The following is a 16,683-nucleotide window of genomic DNA, read 5'->3' on the forward strand; positions in this document are numbered from 1 at the left end:
GCAGTGGCCAGATCTCAGCTCACTGCAAGCTCCGCCTCCCGGGTTTACGCCATTCTCCTGCCTCAGCCTTCCGAGTGGCTGGGACTACAGGTGCCTGCCACCTCGCCCGGCTAGTTTTTTGTATTTTTTAGTAGAGACGGGGTTTCACCGTATTAGCCAGGATGGTCTCGATCTCCTGACCTTGTGATCCTCCCGTCTCGGCCTCCCAAAGTGTTGGGATTACAGGCTTGAGCCACCGCGCCCGGCCTCAAATTTCTTGATTATCTATGATAAAAGACTTCTTTTGTCCTGACACTATTTTTTATATGATCCATTTTCTAACATGTAAAGAAATCTTTTTTTAGTAGTTATTGGGGACCATTAGTATTAATAGGAAGCAAGGAATAGGGTCAGTTGACTGTTGTTCATGTGACTGGTGGTAGAATTATGGCAGGGATAGAAAACTGGCAACTTGCTGGATTTGGTTCATAGACAGGTATTGTCTTTTAAAAAATTGAATCTGTATTTGAAGATTTGAAAATTTTATGCAGCACTGCAGATTCTCTGGCTTATCTAAAAAACATCCAAAGCTGTGGCCACACCTGGCCTGTATTTACACATGGCAGCAGGCGGGCTGGAGCTGAGCAGTGGCTCTCCTTCCCCAGCTGGCCACGGTCCCCACTTCTCACACAGACATGGGCTTATGCACTCAGACCTGCCTGCTTCACTCTGGTAAATTCTCTGCCAGATCCCTGAGGGCATTTGAGTTTATGACCCTGGAGAGGGTTTCTGGATTTTGGCAGGGCCCCTCACAACAATTGTTGTGGCAAGGATGGGAATGAGGATTTTCTGTTACTTTGAACCTGCAGCATGAGGTTTTCATGACTGGGCTTGGATAGTTGGCTGGGGTTTAGCCACTGGGATTCTTGAGAGGGTCAGTTTAAGTAATCACTACTGTAAAGAAGAAAAAATATTTTGACAGGTGATTTTTCATTGAGAAATATATTAGAGAGATAGGTAGAGTGTTAGAGCTTACTGCCAGTGTATTGTGTGGTTAAAACTTTAGAGGGGATACTAGTCAAGGAGGCAATGAATTCTAGATAATATGGAAAATAGCTATTTGGGATCACTTCTTTGATAGATTGTATGCTGGGATAGGGAATTTCAGGGGAAAAGTTGTTCTGAAAGATCAAGTATCTAAGAATGAGTATTTCCAGCAGAGTGGAAGGATATATAGCTAAATTGACTCTAACATGATTATGGTTAAATTTGTAAAAGCTTCATGCTAATAAAATTTTTACTTTAAAAAATAATTGCTGCAAGGAAAAAAGTGAGATTAGAGGCTAGAGAGGTTCAGCTTTTAGTAACAAACTTCAGAATTGTTCACAAATCTTCAGCTGTATGTATACTTTGTCACTACAAGTTAAAGTAATAAATTGGGTGGTCAAACCCAAGCTTGCATGTGTATCTAGAGGGCTTTTTAACTGTCTCAGTCTTCCTGACCCAGCAATAGCCGAATGGTTCACAGCCTTAAGAGATTAAAGAAAAAAAGCTGTTTTTTCCTGTCTACCTGGTTGGTAGCTTTGGGACTGCGGCTTTGGGATTGTGGCTAGGTTATAACTGTTAGCAGTGGGCTAATGCATATTGCTTTCTCTACTTAGTGAATCACTTTGTGTTCAATTCGCTGATGTGGGAGAAATGCCTTTATCCCTGATGATGTGCTATAAGGCTTACCAGGCATACCGCATCTGACTCATAGTCTACCCTGCTAAGGGTTTGTGAGAGCCTCTCTTGGTACATGGTTGGATAGTCCTGATTTTCACTGTCTGGGATGAAAGGCCAGTTGCTAATACAGCATGTTTTTCCAAGCTGTGTTTAATTTTGTTGCTTTGGTGCCAGTTGGGATTTTGTCCACATGTGCCCATGTCCCAATGAACACACCATTCCAACCTTCATGCCATCCTAATGAGCAGCTTTACAATTATGATTTAGCCTTTTCCATTTCTATTCTCTCCACTGTTAGCATTGAAGATCAAATGGAGAAAGTGCCTTTAACATTCAGAAAAAGGAAAGGATTTAGTAAATACGTTATTCAATATTTAGAGGATATTTAGACCGGAGGATCTCAAGCCAGAGACCATCACGAATAGACCCATATTTTGCAAATAAACAAAAAACAAGCAAACAAAAAACAAGAATTTTGTAAAAAAATTCCTATAATCTATTTCTAAAGTGCTACAACTCTTAATGGTACATTAGTAAAAGTTGGCCCACTGTGGCTCAAGGCATAAATGCATGGTAGAGAGGTACATAAACCACAGCTTCTCACAGTGTTTCAACTGAAACTCCATCTCTTAAAAATAGTTGACAGCAGATTAGGGTGCAGATCAGCGAGGGTGATGACATCATAGAGATATGTATCATGTCGGTTAATATCCATTAATTGTCACACATTACTTACGTTTCTCCTAACTTACTCGAGGACATTACTTTCGGATTGTACTCTTGAGAGCTGCTGATAATACTTGTCGTTCTTGCTAAGGAGGAGATCTCATCCAAAGCAAACTTTTCTTCGTAAAGCTGTCCCAGAAAATAATTCAGAAGCTCTTGTATTAACTCATTCATAATGTAACAATGTGACTTTGCAAAAATACTCTTCACTTAAAGTCACTATACTTGTGATTGCACAGTCAGATATTACAGAGATACAGTTTTGTTTTGTTTTGTTTTGTTTTTTTGAGATGGAGTCTCGCTCTGTTGCCCGTGTTGGAGTGCAATCGCGCAATCTCGGCTGGTGCTCCCTCCCGGGTTTGAGCGATTCTCCTGCTCCTGCCTCCCAAGTAGCTGGGATTGCCTGGCTAAATTTTTTTGTACTTTTAGTAGAGACGGGGTTTTGCCATGTTGGCCAGGCTGGTCTTGAACTCCTGACCTCAGGTGATCCAACTGCCTTGGCCTCCCAAAGTGCTGGGATTACGGGTGTGAGCCACTGTGCCCAGCCCCAGATAAAGGTCTTTTTGTAATAAGAATGCTTGTTATAAGCCTCTTAGTTGTTGGTAAAGCCACAGCTTAAGGAATATTGCCATTTTGGACTCTCACAGTCAGCTGGAGTAGACATGTACTTTCTGCAGTGTCACCAGAAGTAGTTCTGTGATTGTTGTTGGTTCTAGATAGTAAAATCATCTGTTTATGTGTGTGTATATTCTGGAGCTGGTGATTTGGGGCAGAAATACTTGGTAATCTATGATATCAAGATAGTATTTGCTGATGACGGGTCATTTAGTGATGACATCTTTGAAAATGATCTTGAGTAGAAAGGTAGATGGTTTAAGTAGCAGGTGGCAGATAGAAGCTTGCACCTGGCAATACTGACTTGGTTTCTATATCGGTACTTCTCTAATAGAATAATAAAGCTCCGTTGAGCTTGGCATCACGTATTTTAGAGGCAAGGTTTCCATTGTGTAGCCTTTCTTCCACTTTTTTTTTTTTTTTTTTTGAGACGGAATCTCGCTTTGTCGCCCAGGCTGGAGTGCGGTGGCGCGATCTCGGCTCACTGCCAAGCTCCGCCTCCTGGATTCACGCCATTCTCCTGCCTCAGCCTCCCGAGTAGCTGGGACTACAGGCGCCCGCCACCACGCCCGGCTAATTTTTTGTATTTTTAGTAGAGACGGGGTTTCACCGTGTTAGCCAGGATGGTCTCGATCTCCTTACCACCCTTCTTCCACTTTTTAACTGCCTTGTTTGATGTAATTACGGAAACATTTTGATATTTTGTTTCCACTAGAGGGAGTTGTAAAGCTAGTATTTGTTTACATTTAGCGTGTATCCATGAAAGCATTATTTAATAATTCATAGTTGAAAATATCAGAATCTTTTAAGAAGTGTACTAAGAAGTCACCTGTTCAAAGGGAATATGACCGTTAGGTATTCCATTTGCTACCCTTTCTCTTGGGAGAAGATTATTGTATGGTTTGTAATTTGAGGCCTCTTGCCTTCATGAATATTGAGGATTATAGGCTCTGAAGATAATCTGTTTAGTTAATTTAAGTTGAAAATCCTAACAGAAGCTTTACATGTTCTCTGTTTTACATTTGCCCCTGAATGTAGGCTTTTGTATGTTCTACATGTGTTATTGCAAAGTGTTTTGTTAAGAAAGTTCTTTGAGTAAAATGCTCTTTTTTTTTTCTTTTTAAGAAAGAAATATGTGAAGTAGAAAGGGAGGGGAGTTTATAGAAAGATTCTGAATTTATTTCAACTGAAGCCTTAGAGTGGTAAATTATCTTTTTTATAGGGAAGGTATCTGTTAAATTTTTAACTCAGTTAATGCACAGTAATATCCTGTTGAGATTGCTGCTTGCAGCCAAAAAGCAGTCTGATGAATTTTAAATTAATGACTAGTATTAAATCTTATCATTTATAAGGATTGTTATTTCTGTTCTTGAATCTGTATTTGGAAGTTTGATAAATCTTTAATGAGGAAAATTTATAGTTTCTAAATTTCTCTATTTGGTAACAGGTAACTTGCATAACTAGATAGGGCAATTTTGTGTTTTATTGCACAGGGTTCAGTGACCAAAAAGCAATTTGACAGTGTATATGAGGAGGGCACACTTTGATCCTGGGAAATGGAAACACTGGAGGATGGATTTTATTCCTAAATGGTCTTATTTAGGAGGACGTCATTTAGCTTTTCTCAGCCCTGAAACTTATAGAAGCCAGGGAATATGACCCGGCTATGCCAAAGAACTTGATGGATAAATTTTTTGAAGATGAATTTTAAAATGTTAGCATATATGTAAAATATCTTGCAAGACTCTAAATACTATAGGGATGATTTTGCTAGTTGATGTTTATGTGTGGATCCAGAGGCATTTTGATTAGCTGATTGCTTATACTCAAATTAATTTTTCTCTGTGGATGCCAGTTTTGTGGTGTCACAAAGCTACAATAACTGCTGAATTATTATGTAGTTTTTTGTTTTTGTGTGGGGAAAAAAAGGCACCCCTGGATTTTAAGGCTATGTACTTGAACCTCACTGAAGGTTTAGAAGAAAATATTCTTTCTGTTCAGAAGTCTTTACTTAATATAGGTATAAAAGATTTGTTTTATTTTTCCTTTTGTAACATGTGGATGTAGTCTTTTGCCTTAAAGCAGTGATGCATGATTATAGACAACAAGTGGTACTACTTTTAAAAGACCTCATAGATGCGATTTTTTTCTCTAGTGCATTTGTGTCTTTGTAGAATTGCTTTGCTACCTTTCATTTGAGGCATGTCATATACAAATATGTTGATGTGTCCTGTTTTGTTTTTCATATTGTGTCTTTTGTATTTCTTGTTTTTTATATCTCTCAGTCAACTTTGATATGGCTAATTCTCAAAATGATTTTTCAAGTACCTTGCATGTGGAGGTGAGCAATACATGAGGGTCTTGCGTGTTCATGTTAGCATTAAACAGATTTAAAGATGAAGATAACTTTTCATTGAAGAAAGTATCTTTCTCTTGTTGCATCTTTAAAAAAAAATGGATTGAGAAAACCTTTTAAAAAAACCCATCCAGTGAATATGAGAAATAAATATAGATGAAGAAGTATTCCCACCCACCTCCAACATACTCTATTCCGATTTCCAAATTTTATTTCACCAAAGCTCAGTTAAGAATTTGGGGCATTCCTTTCAGACCTTCCATAAAATATATTTATTCAGCTTTTACTATACATATTTTGTTTAAGAAAGTTTTTTTTTTTTTGTAATTCTTAACATTATACTCAGATATGTTTTATGGCCACATTTCATTTCTTTTGTATTAATGACAGGTAAAGTGGAAAAAAAATAACCTGCTATAGACCAGGGAGCATCACATTTTTTTTTTTCCTGAAAGGTTTTACAGAGTATTTAAGGTCTTTAAAATCCACTTGCATAATGTTATGGGTTTGATTTATGTACTTTGGAGGGATGTAATCAAGTTGTTAATTAAACTGGTGCTTAGTTTCTTAAAGAGAAGTAGTTAGAAACAGTTTCTCAAAAAAGTATTTAGTAACATAATATTTGACCTTCTAATTGTTGCTTAATTTAAGATACATATATTGGGATTTTTAGGGTAGTATTATTATATTGGGTTTTGAAGAAAGACAATTGCAGATAGTTATTGAAATCCTAAAAGTTATGGAATTATGTCTTACAGAATAGCTGATTTATTCATCTTTTTATCATACTTGAAATTTGAATGAATTAACTTTGTCTATCTAGTTTATATAATAAGCAGAATGCTAAAACTGATTTTTTTCTAGAAAAAATAATAGAGATAAATCAAATATTTAATATCAGATGTAGTGTTATGCTTTTGCATGTGCTATCTATAGAAAACAGTCTTCCAACTCTTCTTTTACTCAGATGTTGTATGAGAGCAGAGTATTGTGTATCTTTTCATCTTTGGAATTAGATCTCTACTAATTAGTGACGCCCCCGGGTTTCCACAGGTTTCTACATTATCAGAGCATTTAAGGGCTTCTAGGCCACCTGCTGCTGCTGCTGTTCTCATCACCTGGCCAGAGTGCATCTGGCTACCCACATTCCCTGTGGGATGTCTAATTGACAATTCCCCAAGGTCTGATTACTGGTAAAACAGCATTCTGAGACTTAGTCAGCCTGCCCTGTGATAACATAATACACTGATTGTACCATTATTGTGACTTGCTGTGTTTCCACAAAAAAGTTTTTTAATTCTACTGTATGTGTATTTAAATCTTAGACCTTTGTTTAAAAAAAAAAAAAAGCCTTCTGATATAAATCCTAAAATTATGCATTCCCCTTTACCCAAGTGCAATGATGAATATAATTTGTGTGGTACTTAAGAAGTTAATTAAAGGAGGGAATTACGAACTTCTTTGACCTCTACAGTAAAAACCCACTTGTTCCAAGGCAGCTTTGGCTTGGTGTCTTGTGTTTAAGTTGGTATGATATTGATGCAGCCCTTTTGACTCAGTTGCAGCGGTTACTCACAGACCTTCCCCATGACATGCTGGATGACGACCTCTCCTCTCCCGAGCCCCAGTATTCGGACTGCAGCGAGGATGGCACAGACAGAGAGTAAGCACCTGAAGGCACTTTCACGTGTATATTGCAATTCTATAAGTCTTTTTCTTTTGATGAAGGTTAATAATTACATGATTATAAAATTATAAATTGATTCTTAAAATTTTGGGTGAAGGTTGGAGGGAAAAATGTTAAAATCTTGGGGTTCTTTGTGTTATCTGTGTACAAATAAATGATAGGCTTTACATCGAAAGTATTCCTTTTTCTCAAGACCACATCATCCTGAGCAATTGGAGATGAGCTGGAATGAGCAAATGCTGCCCAAATCTCAAAGTGTAAATGTAAGTATCTGGTGTGATGGTGACGTTGATGAGGGTGGGAATGGATTTTCGTGCTTTTGTTTTACTCTTGTTATCTAATAGGACTATAATGAAATTCAGAGTTTATATGCTGGAGAAAAATGTGGCAATGTCTGGGAAGAAAACAGAAGTAAAACTGAAGACCGACATCCTGTGTACCATCCTGAAGAAGGTGGAGATGAAGGTGGAAGTGGTTATAGTCCTCCAAGTAAATGTGAACAGACTGATTTATATCACCTTCCTGAAAACTTTAGGCCATATACCAATGGTCAGAAGCAGGAATTTAATAACCAACCAACCAATGTAATTAAATTTTCAGATCCTCAATGGAACCATTTTCAGGTATTGTAAAACCTTGACTTTGAAGAACTTGTGTGTGTGCACACACATTTGCGTGATGTTTGTATGTGTTCAGGAAATGTATGTGAGTGCAATGGTAAGATGATTTAACCACACAAAGTTCTGAGAGGGCACTTATGCAGGTTTATGGTGAATTAGTCATGGTATTTTCTGTTTACAGTCTAATACAATCATGATCTTAAGTCAGAAGTTTAAAATAGAGGCTCTTTGGACACAGTTGATTAAACATTAAAAGTTAAGTCTGCCAAAGAATAACTATCCTCGTTTACTGCTGCTTCGACCACTGCACTGTGCTTTAGTGAGAAGCTATGTTCAGGTCTCTTATTGTAGTTTTTAAAGCAGTAATTCTGGGTAGGTGACATTTAATTTCCTCAATTTTCTTGCTTACCACTCATAACAAATTTTAGGTTAAACACGTCAAAGCTGGTATCTGTTTTGTATGGTGATATAACAGTAGACAGGATGAATGTGAAGGAAAAAACGAAAAACCTTGTTTTTCCTGTGGGAGAGTTTAATGAAGTAAGACCTCAGGATATAGTTAGTTGCTTCTTAGAATTTCTCGATGACAGCAAATACCTCAACAGCTAGTCTGTGTCACGCAATGACAGGATGGATTTTTTAGGGCTGTTAAGCGGTTATTTTCTCTTAATTCTATCTCTGTAGAATGTTATTCATCCCGTAAGAGTTACCGAATATTTATTAGTTATGAGGCACTGTATTCCATGTTCATGTTATTGAATATGTGCATTTTTATGTTCCCAAGATGTTGGCATAATCTAAATCATTTGTAATAAAATATTTGTATATAGTCTTATTAGAATTCTTGGGTTTTATTTATAAAATTGCCTTCATTGTGTGCTCAAAAGTAGAATTTAGTTGTCTATAAATTATGTATTGCAGACTTTCAATTAATATTGTTAAATAACAATAAGTGCTACTTTTGAGCAGATATATGTGTGTGTGTGTGTGTGTGTGTGTGTGTGTGTATAAAACTTTGTAACTGTACCAAAAGTAAGTTCTGTAACATAAAATTTAGGTGTCTAATTCAGATAATTTTGGAAGAAAAGGCCAAATCTTAATTGTCAGTTTCATTTGTTGTCTATAATAGCAATTTGGTTCATCACAGGGTCCCAGTTGTCAAGGTTTGGAACCGTATAATAAAGTGACATATAAACCGTATCAGTCTTCTGTCCAGAATAATGGCTCACCAGCCCAGGCGATAACAGGAAGTGACACATTTGAAGGCCTGCAACAACAATTTTTAGGAGCTAATGAGAGTAGGTATCAAGTTTATATTTATTTTTTAATACCACATAATTGGGGAAATTTGAACACACAGTGAATATATGAGCACATTCAAGAGATTATTATTTTTTGAGTATGACAATAGAATTGTGCTTGATATTTCAAAGAGCCCTTATTTTTAGAGATATATACTAAAGAGTATTTATGAATAAACTGACATGAAGTCTAGGATTTACTTTAAAATAATATACTGTTGAGGGGTAATGTTGGGTGGGAATATAGATGGAGCTGAATTGGCCATGAGTTCATAATTGTTGAATCTGAGAAATAGGTTTGCCTAGATTCATCATATTATTCTCTTTACTTTCTTATATATTTGAAATTTTCCATTAGGAAAAGTTAAAAGACATTTTCTCAACTTTATATTTCAGTCATTCTAGTTTAAGTCTTTTCTCCTCATTTGTATAGTAGTTAGTATCCTCACCTATCATACAGGAGACCAGGGCTCATTTGAAATTTAAAAAAAATTTAAAAAGACTTTTTATGAACTTTATATATATTTTTTTGACTGAAGCCTAATTTGGAAAATGAAACATAGTTTTAGTCTCAGATTTTGACTATATAGAAGTATAATTTAATATATCAGCACTATCATCAACTTTTTTGTTTCGATTTTAGTTTTTAGTGTAATAATTAGTCAACTCTGATACAAATTACTTTATATTCAGAATTACTTAGATACCAGATTCAGTCATGTGACATTTGCCAAATTTTTTTTGTATAGTATGTATATAAATATGAGAATGAAAAAAGTGCTTATAGCTGCTACAGAATTTTGAGATGCAATGCTAGTATCAAAAAACAAAAATCCCAAAATATAAACCCATATAGTGACTGTCCTGAATTACTCTTGTCATACTCTCTGGCATACTAAATAGCTTCTAATTATTGTGCATATTGAAGAGCCAGTGTAATTCTAGTGTGTGACAGCAAGTGTTTTTGTTTTATTTTTTTGTTTCCCTTTAATTAGTAGGGGAAAAGTCATACTGGATATTCCGGCTTGCCTGAGCTATACCAAAGAGAAAACTGGACTTTTGGGTTGTGACTTCATAGTGTTGCTTCCATCTTACACTGGGACAGCAGGGTAGTTACAGGGGGAGGCCCAGAATTCATTTTGCCCTAACGGAGTCAACAGCAAATATGAGGATGGCCTCTCTTTGTTCTTCCGTTTTTTGTGGAATGAGGAAGTGGACCGTGTATATGACATAACTGGTTTTAGGTTGAGTAAATGAACCTCACAGCAGTGGCCTGACATCTCCTTAGTGTTTACTCTTTCAGTTCCCTTGAAAAGTTGTATTTGTATCTCCTGGTCTTTCTGCATATAAAAACCTTTCCTCATGTTTCTTAACAGTCTGCACTTCTTCAAGTTGAGTTAGTTACACATTTGTCTAAATTTGACATTTGGAAGTTAATTAAATAATGGTAGTGCCAATTTAGTGATTATAGTTTCTTAGCAACAGTAGTTAAAAAAAAAAAAACAAGTTCGGAGAGAGATGGGGCTAGCTCTACTATAAGATCTATGAAGTGTTTGACTTGTATAAACTTTTCAGTCTTTAATTTTCTTTATTTAACCAGATCTCTTTTTAAAAAGAGGACGGAATTATTTAGTTAGTAAGTGGTTAAAACTCAGTAAATGCATTTATTTCTGATTGTAAGCTTACAGAAACATTGTTCTAGCAGGAAGTGAAGAATATTTATCATTATGTAGTTGAAGCATACCTACCAATCCTTTTTTTCCTTTTTTTTCTCTCTTTTTAAAGTGGTCCCCAAATGACTAGTTGTTTCTAAAACAAGACTTCAAAATCTGTTTGTTTTTTTTTAATTTTGGATTTGAGGAGTACATTTGCAGGTTTGTTACATGAGTGTATTAAATAATGCTGGGGTTTGGCTTCTAGTGAACCCATTACCCAAATAGTGAACACACTACCCAATGGATAGTTTTCCAACCCTTCTCCCCCCGCCCCAAATTCTTGATTAATCTATTCACTAGCTAATTAATTCAGTTATGTGCCAGCATCAATATAAATATTATGTTTTCCCCACTCCTACCTAAAATAAAATATTTTGAGGCTATCTAGAAATTTTCTTTAAGAATGATTTTATAGAAGCTGATGTACTTGTTTTTAATTTTCTGAGAGCATATTACTTTATTTCATTGCAGTTGTTATATACTGATTTTTAATTGGCTAAAATGGTAACCCTGGTGATTCAGGGTTATAACTTAAACCCGTGACTTTCAAACTTTTCTAGCAGTGACCCACTGTAAGAACCATATTTTTTTATTGTGATATGGTCTACAACATATATCTATATGAACAGGTATATATAAATGAAACAAGTTTCACAAAATAAGACTGATTCTTACTACATGATACAATCTGATACATTCTATTTTATCGCTCTTTTTTTAATCCTAGTCACAATTCACTGAATTGATTTCATGATGCTCTGAAAAGTTGTAGTCACAGTTTGAAAAACACTGCTTTAAATGACTATAAATTTATATTTTGGTATGTTTTTATCTAATAAATTGTCTTTAATTCCCAGACTCTGCAGAAAATATGCAGATTATTCAACTTCAGGTTCTTAACAAAGCAAAAGAGAGACAACTGGAGAACTTGGTTGAAAAGTTAAATGAAAGTGAACGGCAAATTCGATATCTGAATCACCAGCTTGTAATAATAAAAGGTAAGATGCTGAACGCTGTCATTTATGGGGTATACTGAGCTAGATATCTTGTTTCCAGTAACCTCATATTAACTACGAAGCTTAGAGAATAAAAGCACTTGGTCAGAGGGCTCATAGTGAGTGAGGCATAACAAAATAAAACCCAGGATTTCTGAGTGTTGGCCTTGGATTACTTCTCTTTGGAACACACTGTTTTGGAGGTCAGGTGTGGCTTATGCCCATAATCCCAGCACTTTGGGAAGGGCCACGGTGGGCGGATCACTTGAGATCAAGAGTTCAAAACCAGCCTGGCCAATGTGGTGAAACCCTGTCTCTACTAAAAATGTAAAAATTAGCCAGGTGGTGGCAGACATCTATAATCCCAGCTACTTGGGAGGCTGAGGCAGGAGAAGGAGAATCGCCTGAACCCGCAGGTGGAGGTTGCAGTGAGCGGAGAAAGCGCCACTGCACTTCAGCCTGGGTGACAGAGTGAGACTCTGTCTCAAAAAAAAAAAAAAGACACACTATTTTGGAGTCCTCATTTTTTCCCTTTTCTCACTTAGGCTTTTAGAATTGTTGAACATTATTTAACTGTACTGATGGCATTCTGTCCTAAAAAGTTGTTGATTCCTTATGTCATTACTCTGGATGAAGTATTCCAACTTTCAAAGTGATTTGTGTTTAGTTTGCACTGCAACGTTTTCTGAGGCTACAAATTAGCGTAAATGTTTTAATCCAAATAAGAGTTAGTGATTGTGAAGTGCCATGTCTGGGATAAACACAAAAATACAGACTCAAATTATAATTGTTTACTTCTTGTGCTTTCCCTAGTTTTGGTCCACATTGAACTTTCATTTGTAGAATAATTTTGTGATTGAACTCTAGCTCATTCAAATTTAATTGATGGTGAAAATGTCTCTTTCTGTAATGCTCGTAACATTTATTTTGAGAGAAGAACTTGTGAGCTGTTATAGCAAAGTACGTGGGAAGAATTTAACATTAGGTGAATTAAAGAGTTCACTGCAAGTGGGCTGGGCGTGGTGACTCACGCCTGTAATCCCAGCACTTTGGGAGGCCTAGGTGGGCACATCACGAGGTCAGGAGATCGAGATCATCCTGGCTAACGTGGTGAAACCCAGTCTCTACTAAAAATACAAAAAAATTAGCCGGCCGTGGTGGCGGGCGCCTGTAGTCCCAGCTACTCGGGAGGCTGAGGCAGGAGAATGGCGTGAACCCGGGAGGTGGCGCTTGCAGTGAGTCGAGATCAGGCAACTGCACTCAAGCCTGGGCGACAGAACGAGACTCCGTTAAAAAAAAAAAAAAGAGTTCATTGCAAGTATGTGTAGGATAATTAGTCCTCAGATAACTTCTTTGATTAGCAGGGGTTTGTCCCCAAAAGGGATGCAATAATATTTTTAAAGGAAGTAGTTCTGCTTCTCTAAAAAAATTTTTTTGGTGTCAGGATTTTTTTTTTTAATTTTAATTTTAAATAATTTCTTTATTTGGGACTGGGTGAGGTGGTTCACGCCTGTAATCCCAGCACTTTGGGAGGGTGAGGTGGGTGGATCACTTGAGGTTAGGAGTTCAAGACGAGCCTAGCCAACATAGTGAAACCCCATCTCTACTAAAAATACAAAAATTATCTGGGAGTGGTGGCAGGTGCCTGTAATCCCAGCTACTCGGAAGGCTGAGGTTGTAGTGAGCCACGATCGTGCCACTGCACTCCAGCGTGGGTGACGGAGCGAAGCCCTGTCTCAAAATAAATAAATAAATAAATAAATAAATAAATAAATAAATAATTTGGTTTTCTCTAAATCAACTAAAGTTCATTTTTCTGGATTAAATTTAATTCAACAACATTTATATATGATACAGATGTGATATCTGATAGGGCTTGTGACATTGGGGGTCCCTCTACAGTAACATTATTTATATAAACATGTTTAATACCATAGATGAAAAGGATGGTTTGACTCTCAGCCTTCGAGAATCACAGAAACTCTTTCAGAATGGAAAAGAAAGAGAGATACAGCTTGAAGCTCAAATAAAAGCACTGGAGACTCAAATACAAGCATTAAAAGTCAATGAAGAACAGGTACGTATTTTAACTTATGTATGGTAAAAAAGTTAAAAGTTTAGTTATTTAACAAAACTTTTTGTAGGGTAAGACTAAATTTAGAAGAACTTTGAAGTTATTGACAAAGCATTAGAACTTAAATTTCCTGACGGAAATAGTTTCCTTCAGAATTGGTATCCCGAGAAGCTTTTTTAAAATTTTATTTTATTTTCCTGCTGCTTCTTCATTTGGAGAACTGTTCTTTAGACTTGAGTTTAAAGTGGTGACACATTCACCTTGTTTGATTAATGAGATAGCCATTTGATTTTTGGAAATAGTCATAAGTCATTGGTAGCTAAGCCTGGTGGTGGTTGATTCATTTTTTGGCAGAAGGCAGGGTTAAAAATGAAAGTGACGGCCGGGCGCGGTGGCTCACATCCAGCACTTTGGGAAGCCGAGGTGGGCGGATCACCTGAGGTCAGGAGTTCGAGACCAGCCTGGCCAACATGGTGAAACCCCGTCTCTACTAAAAATACAAAAATTAGCCGGGCGTGGTGGCAGGTGCCTGTAATCCCAGCTACTCGGGAGGCTGACACAGGAGAATCACTTGAACCTGGGAGGCAGAGGTTGCATGCAGTGAGCTGAGATTGCTCCATTGCACTCCAGCCTGGGGGATGAGAGTGAGACTTCCTCTCAAAAAAAAAAAAAAAAGAAAATGACTATGAAATAATGAGCTTGGTTTTGCCTGAGACTTGTAGCTAAGTCTGAGGATGGTTTAATGAAAGAGTTTAAACAGTGTTGTCTCATGTCTGGCTCCTCCTCATCCTTCAGGTCTTAGCTAAAAACAGTCACCTTTTCAGAGGACTTCTTATTCACTTTATATGTAAGGTACCCCATAGCTGCATCCTCCAACTCACCTTCGTTGCGCCATATTCTATTACTCTATAACTATCTGAAATGATCTCATTTGTTTACTTGTTATTTATTGTCTCTTCCCACTAGAAAGAAGTAAGAGCTTAGACCTTTTCTGTGTGGTCATTATGTCCTTAGTGCTTAGAACCCTGCCTGGCACAAATTATCTATGTCATTCAGTGGATGGATCTCTTAGCAATGAAAGCAGTATGCAATATATAGGCAATCTCTGGAATAGAATGAAGAATAATTCTCTTTTGAAATTTTAATTTTTGTATGTTATATAGATTATTTTAACTTTTGAAAACCAATGGTTACTAGATTGAAAAGTTAAGTTGCTTTTATGTAGTGAAAGGTTATAGTTTTGTAATCTTTTTATGTAAGCAGCAGAATCACCAAGTGTATTAGTTTCCTATTGCTGCTGTAACATGACCACAAATTCAGTGGTTTAAAACAACACAAATTTATCTCACAGTTGTGGAGGTCAGAAGTCTGACATGGATGTCACTAGGCTAAAATCAGGGTGTCGGCAAGGTTGCATTGCTTTCCGGAGGCTTTAGGGGAGAATCCATTTTCTTGCTATTTCCAACTTTTAGAGGCCACCTGTGTTCCTTAGCTTGTGGCCCATTTCCATCTTCGAAGCCAGCAATGAATGGCTGGTTAATAAGTCTTTCTGGTCTGACTTTTCTGCCTTAGTTTTCCTCATTTATGGACCCTGTGGTCACATTGGGCCCACTTGGATAATCCAGGCTACTCACCTTATTTTAAGGCAGTCTAATTAGCAATATTAATTCCATGTACAATCTTAGTTTTCCCTTGCCATGTAATATAACTTATTCACAGGTTTTGGGGATTAGGACATGGGCATTTCGGGGGTCTATGATTTGGCCTACAATACCAACCGTGCAGTTAGAGCTTTGAAAACTTTGTTTTTAAAAAGTGACCATTGGCAAGTTTCATCAGTCTTTCAAGGAACAGTTGTCATTTGTCTATGACCTAACAATTGGGTTACCCCACACTTTGGTCATAGAGCAATGCAAACAGCACTGGGGCCATCACAGCAGCGCAGATTCCGTGCCTGATAGCCACATTCACCATGCTGCGCAAAATCCTCTTTCACTCCCCTCAGGTAACTACCAAATGTATTTTCTCAGGGAACATTGTTTCCAACAAATATGGGCCTGGAGGTTCCCAGCTAGGAACGTTTTAATAAGCTTGAGCCATGATGAGTGGAGACCCCTTCTCTACTCTCATTAAAACATGCTTGAGTTTTAGTGTATAGTGAAAGTAAAAGTTTATTGACAGCACAGAGCTAAAATACTCTGTGTATATTTTAAATATGGGTATCCTGTGTGTATTACTAGATGATCAAGAAGTCCAGAACAACTGAAATGGCTCTGGAAAGCTTGAAGCAGCAGCTGGTGGACCTTCATCATTCTGAATCACTTCAACGAGCTAGAGAACAGCATGAGAGCATTGTTATGGGCCTCACAAAGAAGTACGAAGAGCAAGTATTGTCCTTACAAAAGAATTTGGATGCCACAGTCACCGCACTTAAAGAACAGGTTGGGATGATTTCAAATGAGCAACTGTTATCAACAAGTAAAGCTGGTTAAGTTTTGTAACTGATATTTTATGGTTCATCATATAGAAATCTTGAATGTTTGTAGTAAATGTTAGATTGTGTGGGACGTGAGTGAAACTTAAAAGCCAGTGATATTGGCTGGGCACAGTGGCTCTTGCCTGTAACCCCAGCACTTTGGGAGGCCAAGGCGGACGGATCACCTGAGGTCAGGAGTTCAAGACCACCCTGACCAACATGGTGAAACCCTGTCTCTACTAAAAATACAAAAAAAAGAATTAGCCAGGTGCAGTGGTGCACGCTTATAGCTACTTGGGAGGCTGAGGCAGGAGAATCGCTTGAACCTGGGAAGTGGAGGTTGCAGTGAGCTGAGATTGCACCACTGCACTCCACCCTGGGCGACAGAGTGAGACTCCATCTGACCAAAAAAAA

General features: G+C 37.4%; 1 protein-coding gene across 1 annotated transcript in view; it reads left to right on the forward strand.

Moving 5' to 3' along the window:
* CEP152 (centrosomal protein 152) overlaps positions 1-16,683 on the forward strand; it is a 74,584-nt gene that overhangs the window by 7,042 nt on the left and 50,859 nt on the right. The window contains 7 exon segments of the mRNA XM_017872775.1: positions 6,961-7,064; positions 7,282-7,351; positions 7,433-7,711; positions 8,856-9,006; positions 11,582-11,722; positions 13,657-13,796; positions 16,034-16,234. Of these exon segments, the coding sequence (XP_017728264.1) occupies positions 6,961-7,064; positions 7,282-7,351; positions 7,433-7,711; positions 8,856-9,006; positions 11,582-11,722; positions 13,657-13,796; positions 16,034-16,234 (1,086 nt within the window).

The sequence above is a fragment of the Rhinopithecus bieti genome, unplaced genomic scaffold (genome assembly GCF_001698545.2).
Source record: "Rhinopithecus bieti isolate Rb0 unplaced genomic scaffold, ASM169854v2 scaffold_6945, whole genome shotgun sequence".
Taxonomy (NCBI): domain Eukaryota; kingdom Metazoa; phylum Chordata; class Mammalia; order Primates; family Cercopithecidae; genus Rhinopithecus; species Rhinopithecus bieti.